This window comes from Penicillium griseofulvum (assembly GCF_001561935.1).
Source record: "Penicillium griseofulvum strain PG3 chromosome Unknown contig_95, whole genome shotgun sequence".
In the NCBI taxonomy this organism is placed as follows: Eukaryota; Fungi; Ascomycota; class Eurotiomycetes; order Eurotiales; family Aspergillaceae; genus Penicillium; species Penicillium griseofulvum.
This window is the reverse complement of record NW_024467454.1, coordinates 908,467-926,959: the sequence shown is the minus strand read 5'-3', so window position 1 is coordinate 926,959 and position 18,493 is coordinate 908,467. Positions and strand designations below refer to the sequence as shown.

Genomic DNA, 18,493 nt, shown 5'->3' with positions numbered 1-18,493 from the left:
TTCGCGGGTTTCAAGTTCTTTCAACTTTTAATTCCAAACGGTCCACTTGGCACTGGACCTGAAACTTCTCAAATGTCAAACGACATAGAAATGGATATCCCACCGCCCCATCGTTATGCGCATACCCGCGAAAATCGAACCATCACACCAGGCGTCGACAACCTCGGCCCCAGCTCACCAGGCGGCGGAATCAGTGGAATCGCTCTAGGAATTGCCAATACACACAGTCGCCAGAGCGGGATTGACGCATCTCGAGGAAACGACGGATACATCGGGCCCGCAGAGCGCGATTTTAACACAACCGGCTCAGACACTCCATACGTACCCTCACCAGGCTATCCAAACGACCAGTTTCATCCGGAACATCTCCACGCTATGAATATGGCGAGGGGCGGCGCCGTCGCTTCCCCCGGTATGCAGACTCCCAGTCAGTCGTCGTCGCATCTGAGCGATCCTGCACACAGCACATACCAATACCCCGCGCCCTATGCGGGTATCACCGACGGACCTTATCAGCGACACTCGACGGCGTACAGTAATGGCGAGATGACGAATATTAACCCTGACGACATCGCCGATGATGGTGATGAAGACTTTGCTCCGAGAAATAAAGCTGCGCCTGTTGCGGGCGCGGCTGCTGGTGCCGCTGGTGGTGGTCTGCTGAAAGGTTTCCTTGGTCGGGAGAAGAATGCTGATGTTGCGTACAATTCAGTTCCTGGTGGTGGGTTGGAGGGAGGTGGCGGATCGGGGAGATCACCAAATAATGGATTGGAGGGACGCAAGAAGATGGGCTGGATTGTCGGTCTTGTTCTTGCGTTTGTGATTGTGGGTGCGATCGTTGGTGGTGCTGTGGGTGGTACTATTGGTTCCCGGCATAAGGAGGACAAGTCCAAGACCGGCGGGGAAGAAACTGCCACCGGTGATGCGAAGACAAATGGAGATCTCGACAAGGATTCCTCCGAGATCAAGGCTCTGATGGGAAATAAGGATCTCCACAAGGTCTTCCCTGGAATGGACTACACGCCCTGGGGCGTGCAGTACCCGGAGTGCATCAAGTGGCCTCCGTCGCAGAACAATGTCACCCGTGACATGGCTGTTCTGTCGCAGTTGACTAACACGGTGCGGCTTTACGGTACGGACTGTAACCAGACTGAAATGGTTCTTCATGCGATCGATCGTCTCGAGCTGAAGGATATCAAACTTTGGCTTGGTGTGTGGATCGACTCGAACACTACCTCTACCGAACGACAGATCAAACACCTCTACAAACTTCTCGATGATACTAAGGATACGTCTATCTACAAGGGTATCATTGTCGGAAACGAAGCCCTCTACCGCGCCGGCTCGAGCAAGGCATCCGCCCAGACTACCTTGATCTCGTACATCAAAGATGTCACGAGCGAGGTTAAGAAGCGCAATCTGAATGATTTGCTGATCGCCACTTCCGACCTGGGTGACAATTGGAATGCAGAGTTAGTGGATGAAGTGGATGTCGTCATGTCCAACGTCCATCCCTTCTTCGCCGGTGTCAACGTCGACATTGCTGTTGGGTGGACATATGATTTCTGGCAAAGCCATGACGTCGTCTTGACCAAGGGCACGAACAAGAAGCAGATCATCTCAGAGGTCGGGTGGCCTAGCGGCGGCGGCAAGGATTGCGGTGATAGCAAGGTCTGCGACGAAGACACGCCTGGTTCTGTCGCCAGTATCGAGAACATGAACAAATTCATGGCTGACTGGATCTGTCCGGCGCTGGAAAATGGAACTGATTATTTCTGGTATGTTTTGTTCGTCAGATCTATCTGCATTACTAACACTCTACAGGTTCGAGGCTTTCGACGAACCATGGAAAATCCAGTTCAATACAGAAGGAAAGGAATGGGAGGATAAATGGGGTCTGATGGACCCTGGACGCAAGCTTAAGAAGGGTCTCAAGATCCCTGACTGCGGCGGCAAGACTGCCTCTTAAGCTGATCCGTGGCTTATGGAATCATGATCATGATGTTTTCTTTTATGTGCATAAGTATTGTTCCATTTTCTTAATCTTGATTGCTTTCTCTGCACTGGCGTTCTGATACCGGAGTCCCCGATGCTTTTATCTCTCATCTTTCCTCTGGTTTGCACTCCATTTCGAACAATCTCGGGGGTTCATGCCTGGCGGTCATCTTTCCTGTCCTTTTTTTTGCAGTTTTTACCCCTGTTCGTCCTCGACTTGAATTACCTTGCATATCTTCTGTGGTTTTATTCCTTGGTTGTTTTTATGAGGGTCTTGTGTTTCGGGGGATTTGCCTTCATGGGATATTCACAGGGATCATTCTTGTTTTGCTTTCCGTACACTATCTATCCTCAGTCTCTATGTACATAATATGTCAATCCATCGAGTTTCGAGTTGCCTAGGGATTCCTGTAACTAGCATATCGACTTCTTTCTTACTTCCACAACACTTCCTATATGAATACTTCCAACTTTCCAAGGTCTATACAGAAATATATCATGATATTTGACTCAATCCCAAGAATTATACCAACTCCATTCCCATGCATACCTAGTCTATGATCTATAACCCATGCATAATCTAATGAACCAAAATTCCCAAATTCCCGAAATCTTCTATATATCACTCCTCGCCCGTCACCTCCTCAGCCCAATATAGCCTCATATTCCAAAAAGCATGCTCGAGTGCTTCAAACACCGGCAAGCAATACGACCCAGCGCCATCTACATAGCCTTGTAGTACACTACCAGAATCCGCATGCTCCAGCGGACCACCGAACAACAGCCACGGCTTCGACGGCAACAATAATTCAAGATGCTTGCGTTCTGCACCGGGGCAGAAGAGCATTGTGTTCGCCGTGATGTGCGAGAAGGCCTCTGGGTGTTTGATCACTGTTATATTCAGGGCTGCGAGGAGGGATTCGTCTAGTGTGTTGAAGACAGGGTCTTGGGCGTAGACTTTGAGATCGGAGGATGTGGTGTCTGTGGGTATGTGGTTAGCGTGTGATAGGATTGGGTATGCGATAGCGATAGTCGAAATAGGCAAGATCAGAAGTAAATCCAATACCCAAAAATGAATCCAAAAACGAATCCAGAAACTAAATCCAGAAACTAAATCCAAAAGACCGGGAAACGAACATGCAACTTGGTCCTTAATGCTCGCCAGCGCGGCAAGCTGATAAAGCGATACAGAGCGCCGATCAACCCATCCATCACGCAAGAACCCACTCGGGCTCCCAAGCCCAATGCAGACAATGGCGTCAATAGGGCAGCGGACCGCGGCGGAAGTGTCATCAGCAACAGAAGAAGCTTGTTCCTGCGCCTTCTTTAAACGTTCATCCAAAACGCCTGTCAATTTAGTCCAACTCTCCGAACCCTCCCACCTCTCACGATGAGTTTGGAACTGAGCCTGCAGCTCGGGCAGGGTGAGTCGACCCGGGGCCTCTGCAGGGGTCAGGATTGGTTCAGACTGGCTAGAGGATATACCGGAGTCGGATTCCTCAATTGCAGTTGTGCCTCGCGGGCGTGTGCGCATTACGCGCCGCACGTTGCCGCCGCTCGCGACATGGGTCCAGCCATCATCGTCGGTCACTTCGGTTCGTTTTTGAGGTTGGCGTTTTGGGCGGGAGGGACGGGATGTATGGGGCATATTATATATATATATATATAATTATAATAAATTGTATAAATATGGTATTGTATTGTGATTTTATATTGGTGAAGCTTTTTTTTTTTTTTGGAGATGCGGGGGAAATGCTTGGCGGGAGTCTAATGGGATTATGTAAGGAGACTTGGAGTACCCGTGCACAGAGTATACAGGAGAGACATTTCACCTGGACATGGTTAGGGTGAGATAGTCATACATATTTCAGTGGATTAATGTGAAATGGTTTGCAGGAGAGAACAAAAGTCCAACAATTTAGAACTCAGCACATATTCTGTAAGCGCCCAAGTTCTTTCCAACGTTAGCGTCCCACCCTCGGCGCTTCCACCGCTGGTCACTCAGCAAATCATCATGCAGTATCACCCTTTAGGTGATGGCACTTGCAGCGAGCTGTGATAATCCCAGGCTACCCCTGCTCTTCATCACGGCCCGGAGCCAGTCACAGTTGTCTTGTCATGCAGTCTTGGTCACATCTCCCTTCCTGGGTTCTGACTCGTCGGCCCCAGTGAAAGTCCAGTACCCCTCAAAAGGACCATTCAGCCCACGAAAATCATGGCTTAGTCTTGGTCTTGGAGTTTCTATGATTTTGGTGTTCATTTTGCCATTACCATTGTCCTCCCTCTACCTACTTGGTTTATCCTGCGATCGGAGAAATTGAGTCGGAGTTTCGCTGAGCGAAATAACCTTTTCCTATTCAGCTTTTGCAAGTCACCGTCGCTGTCACAATCTCACCATGAGCTTCACACATTCCATATCGCGATGGACCTCTGTCCTATTCTTGCTGTGTTTAGGACTGGCGCAAGCTCACACCGTCATCACCTACCCTGGTTATCGAGGAAACAACCTCCACACCAACGGCACCGTTGAGCAAGCTGATGGTCTTGGTGTTGCGTACGATGTGAAAAATGGCTCATACATCTACCCATATGGCATGGAGTGGATTTATCCTTGTAAGACCTATCCGCTCGTCTGTAAATATCAATAACTGACTCGACCTCTTTTCAAGGCGGTGGCATGCCCAGGTCGACCAACCGAACCAAGTGGCCCGTCAGCGGTGGTGCTGTCGCCTTTCAGCCGGGCTGGTTCCCAGGCCACGCCACTGCTCTCATCTATATCAACATAGGATTCGGTGAAATCCCCCCAAACATGAGCCACCCCGTCGTCCCGCCCTTCCAGCTCGTCGGCCCAACCAACAACCCTTACCCCGGTACCGTGTGTCTGCCCCAGGTGCCTCTGCCGGCCAATTTTACCGTCAGCCCAGGCGACTATGCCACAATTCAGCTAGTCGAGACCGCCAAGCACGGCGCTGCCCTATACAATGTACGTTCCACCCTTATTTCTGACAATCAATATACTGACTGGTCTCTAGTGTGTGGATATTGAGTTCGCAGAAGACGGCGATGCATCCGTGGAGACAGTCACCCGCGACAATTGTTTCAATTCATCGGACATCAGTTTCGAGTACATGTACACCACCAGTTCCATTGGTTCGGGTGCGGCCATGTTACAACCGCCGAGATTGTCGGCTGCGGCTGTCGTGCCGCTGTTGCTGGCTCTCGCACTCGGCGTGTACATGTAGATATCATGTTGGGCTTTCTTGATTGCATTTGCGCGCGCTCCTTTTTATCTTTTTGCGCCATACCCCTGATTTTCATTAATCTGTGACGCTTCAAAATCAGTGATGATACTGCATGTCTACGTCTTTGAAATGAACTATATAACTGACTTTTGTGTCTCTGGCGTTTACTGGAGTTTGGGTGTTATGTAGTTCTACTGAACGAATATACTTGTTCAATTTGTTGACGATCTTGAGTAGATTCAATCTCGGCATGCTTCTATTTTTTGGACTTGTGTTTGTGTATCATACAACTGCTTTGTTTGGGCGGCTGAATGGGAGCTGGGAGCACCCGTTGGATCATGTCTAAGAAGATCCGTCGCCGAGATAGAATCATGAGATTGGGATATCATAAGAGGTTGGTATTAGCTATAGCTGAAAAAGGCAGTCAATGAGCTATATCGAGAAAAAGACTCATTAAAGAGTAGTGTTCTATAATTTATTATTGGTTCTTCCATCGATATTCTATCATTGGACCTATATTATATATTATAATAATAAGCCCAGCATGTCTTCTCCGTACTAATACATGATGTGATTTATATGTCATTCAAGGCAGCCAAGCTTTGTTGACCCATGGGTAGGAATGCAGGTCAGATGACCCTAGGCGACCACTCAGTTCATCACCAACATTTGCCATCTAAACTTTTCGATCACTACCCTATTATGTCTTTGAACACACATCCCCCAGAAGCACTCCGTGAAGCTCTCACGGCGCTTGGAGATGCACTCGGTGATGAAAGGTACGCTCTTGTCGGTGGCAGTGCTTGTACAGCTCTAGGCTCCGAACGAGCAACCCAAGATATCGACTTTGTTGTTCCCAAAGGCCAAACTCCTTCTGTGAGAAAGATATTACGGAATTCCCCTGCATTTGAGGTTGAAGCAAGAACATACCACACATGGTATAGGGCTGCTGAACCGGTAGAGATTGAGATCCTCGCGCCTCCCGCTTTGTTCCAGGAAACATTTGATGAAACCACTGAAGTGATCACGGTTGGGAACTTGAAGGTTCTAAAGCCGGCTTTGCTTTTGAATGCAAAGTGCGGGTCTATCCTCGGTCGTGCCAGTGAAGCTAAGAAGAGAACGGATGCTCAAGATATTTTGTTCCTTCTTGGTTACTGCGCTGAAAACCCCGATCAGCTTCCAAAAGCTTCGGAGGTTCCAAATGCGAGTAAAGACTTTGTTGAGGCATTCATTCAAAAGTACAGTGGTCAGGGATCTTGGATTGCAGCTGGATATGACTTGCAGAATGGTTTGTTATATCGGATTCCGGGTTGAACGCTCGGTACCCATACTAACAACTTATAGGCTGCTTCACAAGAGATTAGAGTCGTTGGTCAAATTTGACCCTCTAAAACGTCAGTTCCGCCCTTTGATAATAAAAGTCTCAGTTTAACAGAATAAACCTGATTCTGCATTTCATGCTTCAATATGTTTCTTCTTCGAATTCATCCTTGACTTTGTTTTAGCTATAAAAGTGCTATCAAGAATCGGAATAATAACAAAGAGTAGTCATGTCCGGCTTATCACTACGATGTGCAGTATGTCTGACAGTAGAATACTTCAAACATCCACCAGGAAATATTTGTGATAATTTCCACTCGGCTTAACTCTCATCCACACCAATATTCAAATTAAGAATCTATTTCAATTAATACATAGAATAAATAGCATTGAAAGCTTTCATCTTTGAACAGTCGACTGATGCGTCAAGTCACGTGGCAGGTATTTATTTGTACCCTGTCAGTCGCGAGATCGAAGGTTCCTTCCTTCAGATACCTAACAACATCGCTTCTTTTCATCAATCTACATACAACATATCAGCATCAGACATCTGCACCTGAAATCACTACAATTGTATCAGTACCTGCACTACAAGTAGTAAGCCTCATATGCACCATGCCCTATCAAGAGTCCAACACCGAGACAAGATATAAGCCATGTCAAGTGCTATCAGACCACCAAATCCCCTACGTCATCTGGTTCGAAGATGCTCTTCATTATTACGGCGTTCCCACGTTCAAGTTCAATCTCTATCTCCTTGTCTCAGACCTTGACAAGGCAGCCGAATTACTCATTAAGGCCGGATGGGCTCTTGATTCGCAAGGACCACGTAAAATCGGGAATGCGAAGGTGGAACTCCCACAAAAACGACTTGTTACCCCAACCAACCAGACAATAACTGTTCTTCTTCCCGCTGAAGAGTGGAAGTTTCCACTGGTAGCCAAATCACCTGGGGATACATTGGCACTGGAGTCATTTCGCGAGGATCTGTCATTCCCACCACTACCAGGCCTGCTTGATGCACTGATTGAGAGCTGGCTAGACTGTCCTAGTGATGATGCTATGTTGCTGCTTCACTTGGCCTGTCAAATTTCTTATCTTTATGAATATGTCCCCGCTCTAAAACGGGCGTCGTTCGCTGAACAGATGAGATATGAACATCGTCAGTTCCACTTTGATGTATTGGCGGGAATGGAGACGGGCACTGTCCAATTCAGGAAACATCAATGTGCTATTCGAGATGCACTATTACAGGGCCAGTATGAACTGCGGGAATGTTCGGCGTCTCGTGATAATGAAGATCTCTTTGATACAGGGAGAGTGGGAATATCGTTATGAATGGTATTCGGCAATATACTACTATGGGAGGTTTTTTTCGATGCAAAAATGTTTGTTGATTATCACGGGGACATGAGATTAGCACATGAAGAGTCGGTGGATAGATAATGTAATCGATTATGTATAACCAGAATCCCAACCAACATGCCCATAATATGTCGATAAAAAATATACCTGCAGCAAGACCAATACAACAGGCCTTTTATTCCTAGCGCACCATTTACTGACTTGATTTGGAGATAAAACAAAAGTATTAGGGCAGATCATATTGTGTTTTTGTTGACCAAATCTATGAAAAGAGAAATAAGTCTGAAAACGGCCAAAAACGATATACCATCTCGTTTTAGGGCTCACCCAGCCCTAATAAGGGATCGGGTTGAGACATAAAAGAACGACAATAATACAGGGTGGGAAAGAAGAACGAGGGTATCATGGAAGCGAACAACTCCAATGGGCCACACCGGAAGATAAAAAAAAATAGAAAGAAAGAAGAAGTAAAAGGCTTGGTATAATACCCAGTTGCAGGTCAGAGTTCTTCCAAAAGAGAGCGAGAAGAGTGGAATACAGGCCACAGCCAAGAAAAAGAAAGTAAAGAGTGCGTGAGAAGAAGCAAACCAAAGGGCGTATATCGGTCATTAGAGATTAGATATCGTCGAAGATGGAATCAATTTTTGAAGGAAAGACAACAGTAGCCATCATAGGCCACAAGTCTTCCCTGGCAGAAAATGGTGGTCAGGAAGGAGATTGAAAGGCATTTGTACTGGAACGGGAAAGATGGGTATCTGTTCAATCGTCTGGATCAAACAATGGCCAAAAGAAGAAAGCGCTGGTCTGCGATATTATGAACCGCGCAGACCAAATGCTTTCCGAAGAAGAGGAAATCGTTTCTTTCGTCCCGAGCCAGTGATCACGATGTCACGCGCTGAAGGCCCATGGTCATCGGGGTTTGTGAATTCAGAGGTACTGTCATTGTTCGGATCTAGTCCGTTGCGGGGTATCTCGGGCTCCTTCGCAATTGGGGATGCACTGTGAGTGCCATTCCCATTGACAAAGGCGCTCCCATTGTGTGCTGCACCTGCATCTTCTGTTGGCCGCGCGGGGTCTTGCATTTGGAGGACAGACGATTGGGCACTGTCTGGCTGTTCTATAACTGGCTGGAGATGCTCTTCTTCCCTAACATTGGGGTGAAGGGGCCAAGGGGTTGATCCCACCGACTGGCGTTTAGAATTTCTCTTCACCAGCCTGGATGGGCGAGTCGGCTCGGTATTCCCGGCAGACACTGTGGTTGTGGTGATGCCGCGGTTTCCATTCACCATGTCCTCGCTGCGTAATTGATCGCGCTCCAGAGGCGACCGCTCTAGTGGGCTTTCGACGTCAGCTTCGCGAGCTCTATTATCCGGGTTCTTGGACTTCTTGATGCCAAGGCGGGTGAGCAGTCCTGTCTTCCGACCACGGGGAGGCGCCATGATGAACTCCTCCAGGTCTCTTTGCGACATGCCACGTTGTTTGGCCACAGCTGCCATTCCAGACATATTTGGTGCGTTTTTCCCGTGGGATCCGGGTGAAGATGTCACTGGCTGGGATGCAAGCACTGGATGCACTTGCTGGTGGGCGCTCTCTTCTGAACTATCCTCCAACTCTGTCGAGTCACCGTCGTCGGCACGACGGGGGATACCGCGGACAGGGCGCAACTTATTGCTTCCTGGCTCCTCATCGCTGGAATCTGCGAATCGACTGGTGAAGACCCGAGGTGGGCCTTCATCCTCGCCATCTGAATTTGCGAACCGAGTTGCACGCGCCGACTTAGGGGGCGCCTTGGTGAATTTCCCTCTCGCCGGTGCCTTCTTGTTCGTCGAGAAGAATGAATATCGCTCACCGCCAGCAGGCTCTCGGAGAGTCTTGCGCATTGTACCATTCGAGGAGCCAGATGAAAGAGGACGATGTCCAAGGGGAGAATCGTTGCGTTCAGTTGGAGATTGCACTTGGACGTTAGCACCAGCAGCACCGGCTCTCATTGTTCGTCGCATGGCGTGGGGATTTCCGCGTGGAGAAGAGCGTTTGAAACTGCTTGAGGAATCACTTCCATTCGACATTTTCCGGCGAAGACTGCCAGGAATACCTGGTTGACCTCCTGAATTGTGGAAAATTGGACCAAGAGACACCGGACGCGGCTTGGGCTTGCCACCTCGTGAAGACTTATCGTTGCTCGACCATCGAGGATCCTGCATACGAGACATACCATTCACATCCACCGACATGGGGCGGGTTCGCGTGGTGGGCTGTGCTTGAACGCTGCCATTTTTGGCAGTCGCGTTACGAGTTTGCACCCGGACTGGCACTGGCGCGTGTGCAGAACCAGATCCATGGCCGATTGAGGAGGCAGGGGACTCCTCTACCAGGCGGTTGACTGAGTCTTGTGTCGGCGTTAAGCAGCGCGCCTCTTGAAGTGGTTGATTTGTCAAGTCTTGTGACTGACTGTCCACAATGGTAGCTCTATCGATCGGCCTTGGCGTTGCGTCCCGGGATTCGCTCGCGCTCTCCTCGATTGGTGCTGACCTAGGGACTGACCGACTATCGACAATGGCATTAATGGACCCAAACCCATCACCGTCGATGTCTTCCGCTGCATCGCTGTAGATGCTATCACCAGAAGACTCCTCTGCATCCACGTCGTCCAGTTTGGGGACGGCGGTTGCCACGGCCTGTGTGCTAGTCTTCTTCGCTGTCGAATCGAGAGTGCGGTCTGAACTGGAGGGCGGGAATCCGCCTGGAATCATATACTGGTCCATGCTAGATCTTTTCATGTCGAACCTTTGACTAGTTCCGTCTGCTGGAGGCGTAGCAGGCTCAACAGCAATGGCAGGCACCGATAGTCCTGAGCCCACGCTGGGATACGGCTGTTTCTCCGTGATGTCATTAATGACTCCAGACGCTCGTTTGGCCCCTGTGCTAGTATCTGAATTCAAACTATGCAAGGTGCCGTTGACAGACAGTTGCTCCAGAGCGCTCAAATCGCGTGAGTGGAAGTATTCATCTTGTTGCGTCTTAGGGGCCAAACTTTCGAGAACTTGGTCATTTGAAAGCAATATACCCGGCCTTGGCGCCACATCAGATTCAGTCGAAGAGCTAGACTCATTGTCACTGAAGTCTGGGATTGGCGACCTCTTGAGAGCGCCGCCACGGCTCCCTCGAATGCTGCCGAAAGATGGAAGAACCTGTCGGGGTTTCATGACTACATCCCAGTCATCATCGCTCGCAAACTCCGCCGGCGACTTCTTCTTGCCAACACCAAGCCAAGGCATACGAGACTTGGCTTTAATGCCGGGTGGTGAATCAGGCATATATTCTTCCGGTGAGGTAGGAGGGCTGGCCGCTGCATTGACAACCTCTGCCTCATCGTCGAAACTGACCTTGACAGACTTCTTCTTGGCATCAACCCGGGATCCTTCCTCTGAAGCCACTGAGGTACCATCTGATAATTCGCTTGGTGGTAGGACTCGACCGGTTGCCTCAGCCCTCCTATTAGGTGATAAAGAGGTTCCTCTGGGGTGTTTTAAGGCCGATTTGACAGGAGATACTGATCTGGGCGGAGGCTGGTGGACTTGATCCCCGGCTCCAGCCACGGAGAGCAATCTTGAAAAACGAGCAGTTCGACCTGGGCTGCTCGACTGGCGGTGTGGCCGCTCCCCTATTTGCAGTTCCGTCGAGGGTGATGAGGAGACTGACACTGCCTCTACGTGATCAGCAGTTGGCGACGCACTCGTCATCCGGTCTCTCCCTTGCCGAATAGGGTTATCTCCAACATTCGTGCCGTCATCTTGGGGCTCTTCTTCTTCTCGGACGGTGGATGGCCACCGCACAGGAAGAGATCGGGAGGTTGGATGTTCACTCTCCACGCTGGCCGCAACAGGCATTGCATTACCGGTATATTGGTCTAGAGGATCGGCCTCTATAAGCGAATTTTGCACCTTTCTAATCCGACCATTCACACTTGGGCTGTCCTTTGGCACGCCAATCGCTTGGGCTGCAGCAATTGTGCTGCTAGCCAAAGGATCAAAATTGTTTACAACAGGGCTCCCATCTAGACTGCCAGGGGGCTGTGCCTTATACTTCCCCGTTGGATGTTTGTCAGATACCTCAGCAATCGATTCTTGAATAGCATTGTGGAGGCTCATCGTATTATTCTCAGACATCGCAATCGGCGAGGTAGGCCGTGAGCCCAGAGGATACGAGAAATTCACCGAATTTCGACTCGCTGATCGGTCCAATTCAGGAACAGTTCCAAGACTAGTCACGCGTTGATGTGTAGCTAGCTGAATCGGAGACCCTCGCCCATGTTCCCGATCCACGCCCCTCACGCCCGCGCGTGGCGGAGACGATGGAGGCGAACGCATCGACGGCCCCATGCTCAGCGCACGTCGGCTCGGCAGTTTCCGCGGTGTAAACTGGGTCGGGAGAGAAGGCAACGGCGGCACATCGACGGGTACAGGAGCAGGCCCCACGGGTCCAGAACTGGTAGATGGGCGACTGGGGGACTGGTCGCGAAAGGTGCGTGCGCTCATCGAAACATTGCTACTGGAGCGGCGCAGCGTCCCGCCCACGCTGGCCGAGCGGCGACCTCCAAGGGGGCTAGCCTGTGACTGAGTCGAGTTGCGCCGCTGGACCATGCGTTTTGTCTGCACATTTTCGATGGGGGTTGGGGTGGGCGTGCAGTTACGCAGCGCTGCTGCTGCCGCTGCGGAGGACAAGCTAGCTGTGGAGGTTTGTGATTTTAGGAAAGCATGGCTGGCGGCGGACTGGGCGGATTGCGCGGCAGGTGTGGAGAGCGGCTAGGAGGAAGGAAGGGGAGCTGTCAGTTTAATTTTCATGCATAGGTTGCAGGTAGCCGTTGGATTGCATCAAGTGCTGCAGAGTCCATTTGTATATTGGGAAACCTGCTATCCTTTGGTATTTGACGCGTGGGACACACACCTGGTGATGGGCAGAGGCACTTCTCTTGCGACGGCCGAAGACCATTGTTCAGAGTCTTGAACCTTTTAGGAACTAGAACGGGCCAAAGATCGGATGGCCGGGCACTGCTTGGTGCAGCGCCGGGATCCGAGATTGAAGTGGATGAAGGGAATGTGGATCTCCTAGTTAATGATGCGATAGCTATAAGGTGTGGAACTAGGAAGTTGAGAAGCCGAGGGGGAATAACTCGGCAGGGTTCGACCAAGTCAGAGCTAGACACAAGGAGATACGAAGAGAGAGAGAGAGAGTAACGAAAGCTTTCAAGAAAGGGAGAGAAGGAAAAAAAAGATTAAAGTCTAGGCAGATCCAGACAGATCCGAGATCGAGAGGAACGTCATGACTTTTGATGGGTCAGGCACAAGAACTTGGCTTTACCGCCTTGAGGTTTTTATGCAATTGTTTATATTATCTTCACATGTACAGCAGGTATAAAACTAGGCAATAACTCCATATATATGTGTAGATTCATATTTCTGCCATAATTTCCCCATATATTCCATATACTATTCCATTTTATCTAGATTACAATCTCAACCATGACTCTTCCACCCCTCCCCCTCCCCGCAGGCATAACAAGCCGCAACATCCAAACCAACGATCTAAACATCCACATTTTAGAAGCCGGCCAAACCCCGAAAAACGACAAGCCATTAATCCTCCTCCTCCACGGCTTCCCAGAAATAGCCTACTCATGGCGTCGCGTCCTCCCCAAACTAGCAGCTGCAGGCTTCCACGCCGTAGCCCCAGACCAACGCGGCTTTGGCCGCACCACAGGCTGGGACACGCGCAGTTACGAGGACGTCGACCTGGCGACTTTCTCGTTATCTAGCCTGGTGCGGGATATTGTGCTCCTCGTACACGCGCTAGGCTACCGCTCCGTGCGATGCGTCGCAGGTCACGACTGTGGTGCTGTATCGGCAGCCATGTGCGCCATAATGCGACCAGATTTCTTCCAGAGCGTGGCGCTTATGAGCCATCCGTTCAACGGAGCCCCAGATTTACCGTTTAATACGGCGAATGCGGATGCCGCGGCAGGTGGGTCTGATACGGGTGCGGGCGGTGCTGAGGGGTCTGCTACTGCGGTGGGGATCCATGAGGCACTTGCAGAGCTGGACCGGAAGCATTATAAGTGGTATTACTCAACTAAGGAGGCTGGGCCTGAAATGTCGGATCTGGGAACTGAGGAAATGCATCGCTTCTTGCGGGGATACTTTCATCTAAAGAGCGGTTCGTGGTCGGGCAATCGCCCACATCCGCTCGGGAAATGGTCTGCAGACGACCTGGTTCAGCTACCCGGGTACTATATCATGCCGTTGAATGATACTATGCCTGCGACAGTGGCGCGCGATATGGAGCACGAGTTGTCCGGCGGTCTAGCCTCGCATTCGTGGCTACCGGATGAGGAGCTTGCTGTTTATGCGGGTGAGTATGGTCGCACAGGATATCAAGGTGGGCTAAATTGGTATCGTGTTCGTACTGCTGCTGGGGGCCGGTATACGAAGGACTTTGATATCTTTGCTGGGAAGAAGCTCGAGCCGCCTTGTGCTTTTGTTTCAGGAAAGTTGGACTGGGGTAACTATCAGGAGCCTGGTGCCATCGAGAAAATGAAAAACGGGGTTTCGTGCGCTGACCTGCGTATATTTCGGTTGGTGGATGGGGTTGGGCATTGGACACCTCAGGAAAGTCCGGAGGAGGTGGCGCGCGCGATCTTGGATTTGATCGGAGGTCTGCGGGATTAGTTTCTTATAATTGATAAGGCAATATTCAAAGGAGTCAGCCCTTGAACTTCCGCACTGGGTAAGGGGTGATGTGCGGCTGGAGTGCTTGTTTGGTGAAACCAGGAAGAAAGTCGACTCCTCAAACAAGAGACGAGATAGAATACTGGAAAGCCAGGGAAGAGAAACACGATTTCTTCATACATGACTGATGTCTTGTATTTCACGGCTGCTAGAGTCTTCTGTTAGAAGCATGTGCCTTGGATACCATACAGATAGTACATTCTCCTCAGTTCTGCACCTGCTACATACTATTCTCTACTCTTGACCGAAAAGCCCATATTTAACGGAATAGTATGCGATATACACTCGAGGTTGTAGACAATTGGGATCACAGAAAGATAGATTGAACTGAATGCTTCTTTATATCAACATTGGGGATCGGTAATAGGTGAACCAATTAGATCTCAACCCGAGAGTGGAAGCAACCAGCCTTCTTGGGGGTGTGAGCATGCGAGCGGGGTGCTCTTTTAGTGACCTCGGCGGGTGGTGGACTCCGCTTAGGGAACCCACGAAGGCTGTTGGCGTATTTCGCGACAGCGTAAGCCGTAGCCTTGGTATTAATGAGGAAGGCCTTGTGATTGAGATTGGTGAAGTCGTCTCCAGCGGCATGGTAGTTCACATCGTAGGCTACATTTGCTTCGCCTCCGAAAAGTTTTGCTTCCTCCTCGGTCTTAACGCCTTCAGCACCAGTGAAAAGTCCACCGGCGGGGATTCCACGAGAGATGAAACCGTCGTAGTCAGATCGGCCATCGAACTCGGTGGGAATGGTCGGCAGCTTCTTGGATTTGAAGTATTCCTCAAACATATGCTCGATCTCAGCAGAACCTGCTGGTCCAGTCGCGTTGAAAGCGTCTCCATCGCCATCATAGACCATGAGTGCGTAGTTGGGCGAGGCAATCATATCCATGTTGAGGTACAGTCTGATTTTCATGTTTTCCTCAGCGGTCAGATGCGAGGTGTAGTACTCACTGCCCAGCAGGCCGAACTCCTCTCCGGTCCAGAAGCAGAATCTCACAGCATTCTTGACATGGTACCGTGTCAATGCCTTTGCTACCACGAGGTTACCGATGATTCCAGATCCATCATCGTTGATGCCCGGGCCGTCATTGACAGAGTCGGTGTGACCTCCCAATGAGATAACGTTATTGTGATCACCGCCCTTTGTCTCTGCAATCACGTTGAATGTAGTGCGATTTTCGATTTTGCCGTCGATCATCAAGTCAAGAGTCACGGCGCCCTTCCCGGCAGCATCGAGAATGGTCTTGCCGTCAACATCAGAGATTCCTGCAATGGGAGAATAATCATCGGATGGTCCACCCAGTGTTCCACTAACAGTGCCTGCCTCGTTGTTGTAAACAAGTACTGCTGCAGCCTTGGCTGCACCACCCATCAACGCCTTTTCTCCGAAAGTACATTCTCCACGTTTAACTAGGGCAATTTTACCAGCCACTTCGGCCGGGTAGTCCGCTGCAGTGCATCCGAGGTTGGAGACAACTGCCACCTCTGCAGCAACATCAACGCTGGGACTGTATGTCATGGCGGTTGCTTCGATGGCCTTGCCGTCGAGCGTCAGCTCAGTCTCCGCGCTAGTCCATGTGTGCACCTGCTTCTGCTTGTACACATTGTAATAGCCAGTCTTCTTCAACTCGCGATAGAGGAAGTCGACAGTATCGTTATGTGCCGCACTGCCAAAGGCGCGATTGCGGTCTGGATACGAATAGGCGAGATCCTCAAGATGTTTGGCCCCCTTCAATAGGTCTTTCAGTCGAATATCAGAAGGGAAATCATCCTAAAAAAAAGTCAGACTACCTAATAACGACGGCCGAGATATACCATGCATACATACCGGTGAAACTAGGGGCTTCCTCCGACCAGCGGCAGCCAAGGCCACGGACAGGTGTGTAATCAACAAAAGTAACTTCATCGTCAAGTAATGCGCGAATCGATACTATTCTGAGTCAAGGGCAGCTAGCTTTTATACCTATTCTTCGGACTTGTCGGTGACCACCTGAATCACGCGATGATAAATTGCAATGGTGCATGATTGGCAGGGCCCAAGGGATATGCCAAGACTCTGGCTTGCTGTACTTGGCAGAGGAGGAAGCAATTCTATAGGGCCGGCTGGTATCCTGCACGCGGAGCCCCGACGGCACCTGTAAATACGAAGTCTGAGGTTACAGTGCCAAGTGATAACAGGCCACGGGAGTTGCGGGGTTGTGGGGGGTTGCGCTTATTGTGCCTTGAAATTGTTATCTAGAAGCATAGCGGACCTGAAGACAAATTTATTTACCCGTACGGAGTCCCCCGTAGCGCTTAGTAGGCGTCCTTGGCAATGTCCATCCTAATCACATCCTAATCACATCGTCCCAATCTGCATTAGGGCATTCAAATTTAGGTTCAAATCCGTCCTTGACTCCGAGTTGAGCATTATAACTCCAACAATCATACTCCGTGAAATATAGTCTTCCCCGCACCATAGATGAAAACATGCGCCTCTTCAATCCACTAGCCCCCTCTAATCTCATAGATCATAACAATCCAACCTTCGGCCTTGCAGTGACATCTCAAACTCTCAGCATGTTCTTGTGTATCATTTTGGGCATACCTTCCAACATTCCGTGCCAGTCTCCACCGTCTATGAACTCTAGCATGCTAAGCGCAAAGGAACGGATTTTGGCAGTGCGGTGAAGAAGAAGATAATGTCAGATTACGAGACTGCGAGACTAGGAAGCGGGACGGTTCGAAGTGGCGCAGCCTCGGCGACATTTCCACAGGCACAATGCTCTGTAATGGGATCAGACGGTCAGTCTGTGTAGCCGGCCTCGTCATCTTACGAATTGCTCATGACTGTCGTATACGACCTAAAATCCTACATATCTTTTCCCTCACCGAGTCCGCGACGCAGCGGTCTTGTCAAGAAGAATCACCAGCATCGACCGAGGTCTTCATCAAGTTCTTCGCTCATGGGCATGGCAATGTCAAGACGGCGAGATTGTCGTGGCCTTCCCAGAGCTAGTCGAAAATCGTACAGTGTATCCCAAACGAGAGATGATTAGAAGTCATAACCAGCTCAGAAACAGAACTTAGTTATTAGGAGCATATGAATCGTTGTTCGTCGTGCGAAACCAACAGTACCATCCTCTGATCTCGGGGTATTCGTTCCACTCTTACGCAGTCGCAGGATCAGGATAAGAGTGGGAAGGAGCCATCCGGCAGAATAAAATAATTGGGCTCATTTAGGGAAAGCGTGGATCATAGGGGTCGGGTTCAGCGGACGAAGAAATGGCGATGGGCTGCGGGTGTGATAATGACTCTTCTAGCGCAGGACACTGCTTGGTACCGCATAAAAATACGTGCATATCACTATTATCGGCAAGGACAGCTTCTTGCTAACATAGTAAGTGCTGATGACTCTTAGGCACTCCCTTAGGGGAGGCTGGGGCAAACCCCGTTCTCGGCGCGCAACATGGTCGGGTCTGTCGACGTCTCTGCTCCTCCGCCTAAGATAGTTCAAGGTTCTCTCGCAAGCATCCTTAAACCACATACGACCCCCATTTTCCTCCTTGGATTTATGTCACTCCACGATCCTCTCCTAGAGGAAATAGCTTGGGCGTGTTCTCGCCTGACAGTAGTGCGTGTCGCTCGTTGTTTTCCAATAATCGCTGTGGGGTTTTAGGCAACCTCTCCTCGTCGCCAAAGAGCTCCGTTACTCTGTGGTGGAACTTGTCGTGGGCAGCGATTTCGCGCAAGACTTCTACGTTGAGTGGGCTGGCAGATAAGAGGACCAAATTGAGGCGGTGAAGCAATTTA

The 18,493-nt window shown here is 50.1% G+C and overlaps 7 protein-coding genes across 7 annotated transcripts; 4 read left to right on the top strand and 3 right to left on the bottom strand.

The window, feature by feature from the left end:
* Positions 1 to 72: 72 nt before the first annotated feature.
* On the top strand, positions 73 to 1,969 carry bgt3 (uncharacterized protein; the record flags this gene model as incomplete). The annotated part of the gene is made up of 2 exons (XM_040793574.1): positions 73 to 1,778; positions 1,825 to 1,969. The coding sequence occupies 2 exons, from the start codon at positions 73 to 75 to the stop codon at positions 1,967 to 1,969; spliced, it is 1,851 nt and encodes a 616-aa protein (XP_040648429.1).
* A 648-nt stretch (positions 1,970 to 2,617) lies between these two features.
* PGRI_058600 (SRR1 family protein) lies at positions 2,618 to 3,643 on the bottom strand (the record flags this gene model as incomplete). Its single annotated transcript, XM_040793573.1, has 2 exons — positions 2,618 to 2,976; positions 3,133 to 3,643. 2 exons carry the CDS (start codon positions 3,641 to 3,643, stop codon positions 2,618 to 2,620), a joined length of 870 nt encoding a protein of 289 aa, XP_040648428.1.
* Positions 3,644 to 4,391: 748 nt separating this feature from the next.
* Positions 4,392 to 5,237, top strand: PGRI_058590 (copper acquisition factor BIM1-like domain-containing protein; the record flags this gene model as incomplete). Its single annotated transcript, XM_040793572.1, has 3 exons — positions 4,392 to 4,608; positions 4,665 to 4,978; positions 5,028 to 5,237. 3 exons carry the CDS (start codon positions 4,392 to 4,394, stop codon positions 5,235 to 5,237), a joined length of 741 nt encoding a protein of 246 aa, XP_040648427.1.
* Positions 5,238 to 5,939: 702 nt separating this feature from the next.
* On the top strand, positions 5,940 to 6,601 carry PGRI_058580 (nucleotidyl transferase AbiEii/AbiGii toxin family protein; the record flags this gene model as incomplete). Its single annotated transcript, XM_040793571.1, has 2 exons — positions 5,940 to 6,525; positions 6,582 to 6,601. 2 exons carry the CDS (start codon positions 5,940 to 5,942, stop codon positions 6,599 to 6,601), a joined length of 606 nt encoding a protein of 201 aa, XP_040648426.1.
* Positions 6,602 to 8,734: 2,133 nt separating this feature from the next.
* PGRI_058570 (uncharacterized protein) lies at positions 8,735 to 12,911 on the bottom strand (the record flags this gene model as incomplete). Its single annotated transcript, XM_040793570.1, has 2 exons — positions 8,735 to 12,724; positions 12,867 to 12,911. 2 exons carry the CDS (start codon positions 12,909 to 12,911, stop codon positions 8,735 to 8,737), a joined length of 4,035 nt encoding a protein of 1,344 aa, XP_040648425.1.
* A 530-nt stretch (positions 12,912 to 13,441) lies between these two features.
* Positions 13,442 to 14,644, top strand: PGRI_058560 (alpha/beta fold hydrolase; the record flags this gene model as incomplete). The annotated part of the gene is made up of 1 exon (XM_040793569.1): positions 13,442 to 14,644. One exon carries the CDS (start codon positions 13,442 to 13,444, stop codon positions 14,642 to 14,644), a length of 1,203 nt encoding a protein of 400 aa, XP_040648424.1.
* Positions 14,645 to 15,080: 436 nt separating this feature from the next.
* Positions 15,081 to 16,607, bottom strand: PGRI_058550 (M28 family metallopeptidase; the record flags this gene model as incomplete). The annotated part of the gene is made up of 2 exons (XM_040793568.1): positions 15,081 to 16,472; positions 16,530 to 16,607. The coding sequence occupies 2 exons, from the start codon at positions 16,605 to 16,607 to the stop codon at positions 15,081 to 15,083; spliced, it is 1,470 nt and encodes a 489-aa protein (XP_040648423.1).
* Positions 16,608 to 18,493: the final 1,886 nt, after the last annotated feature.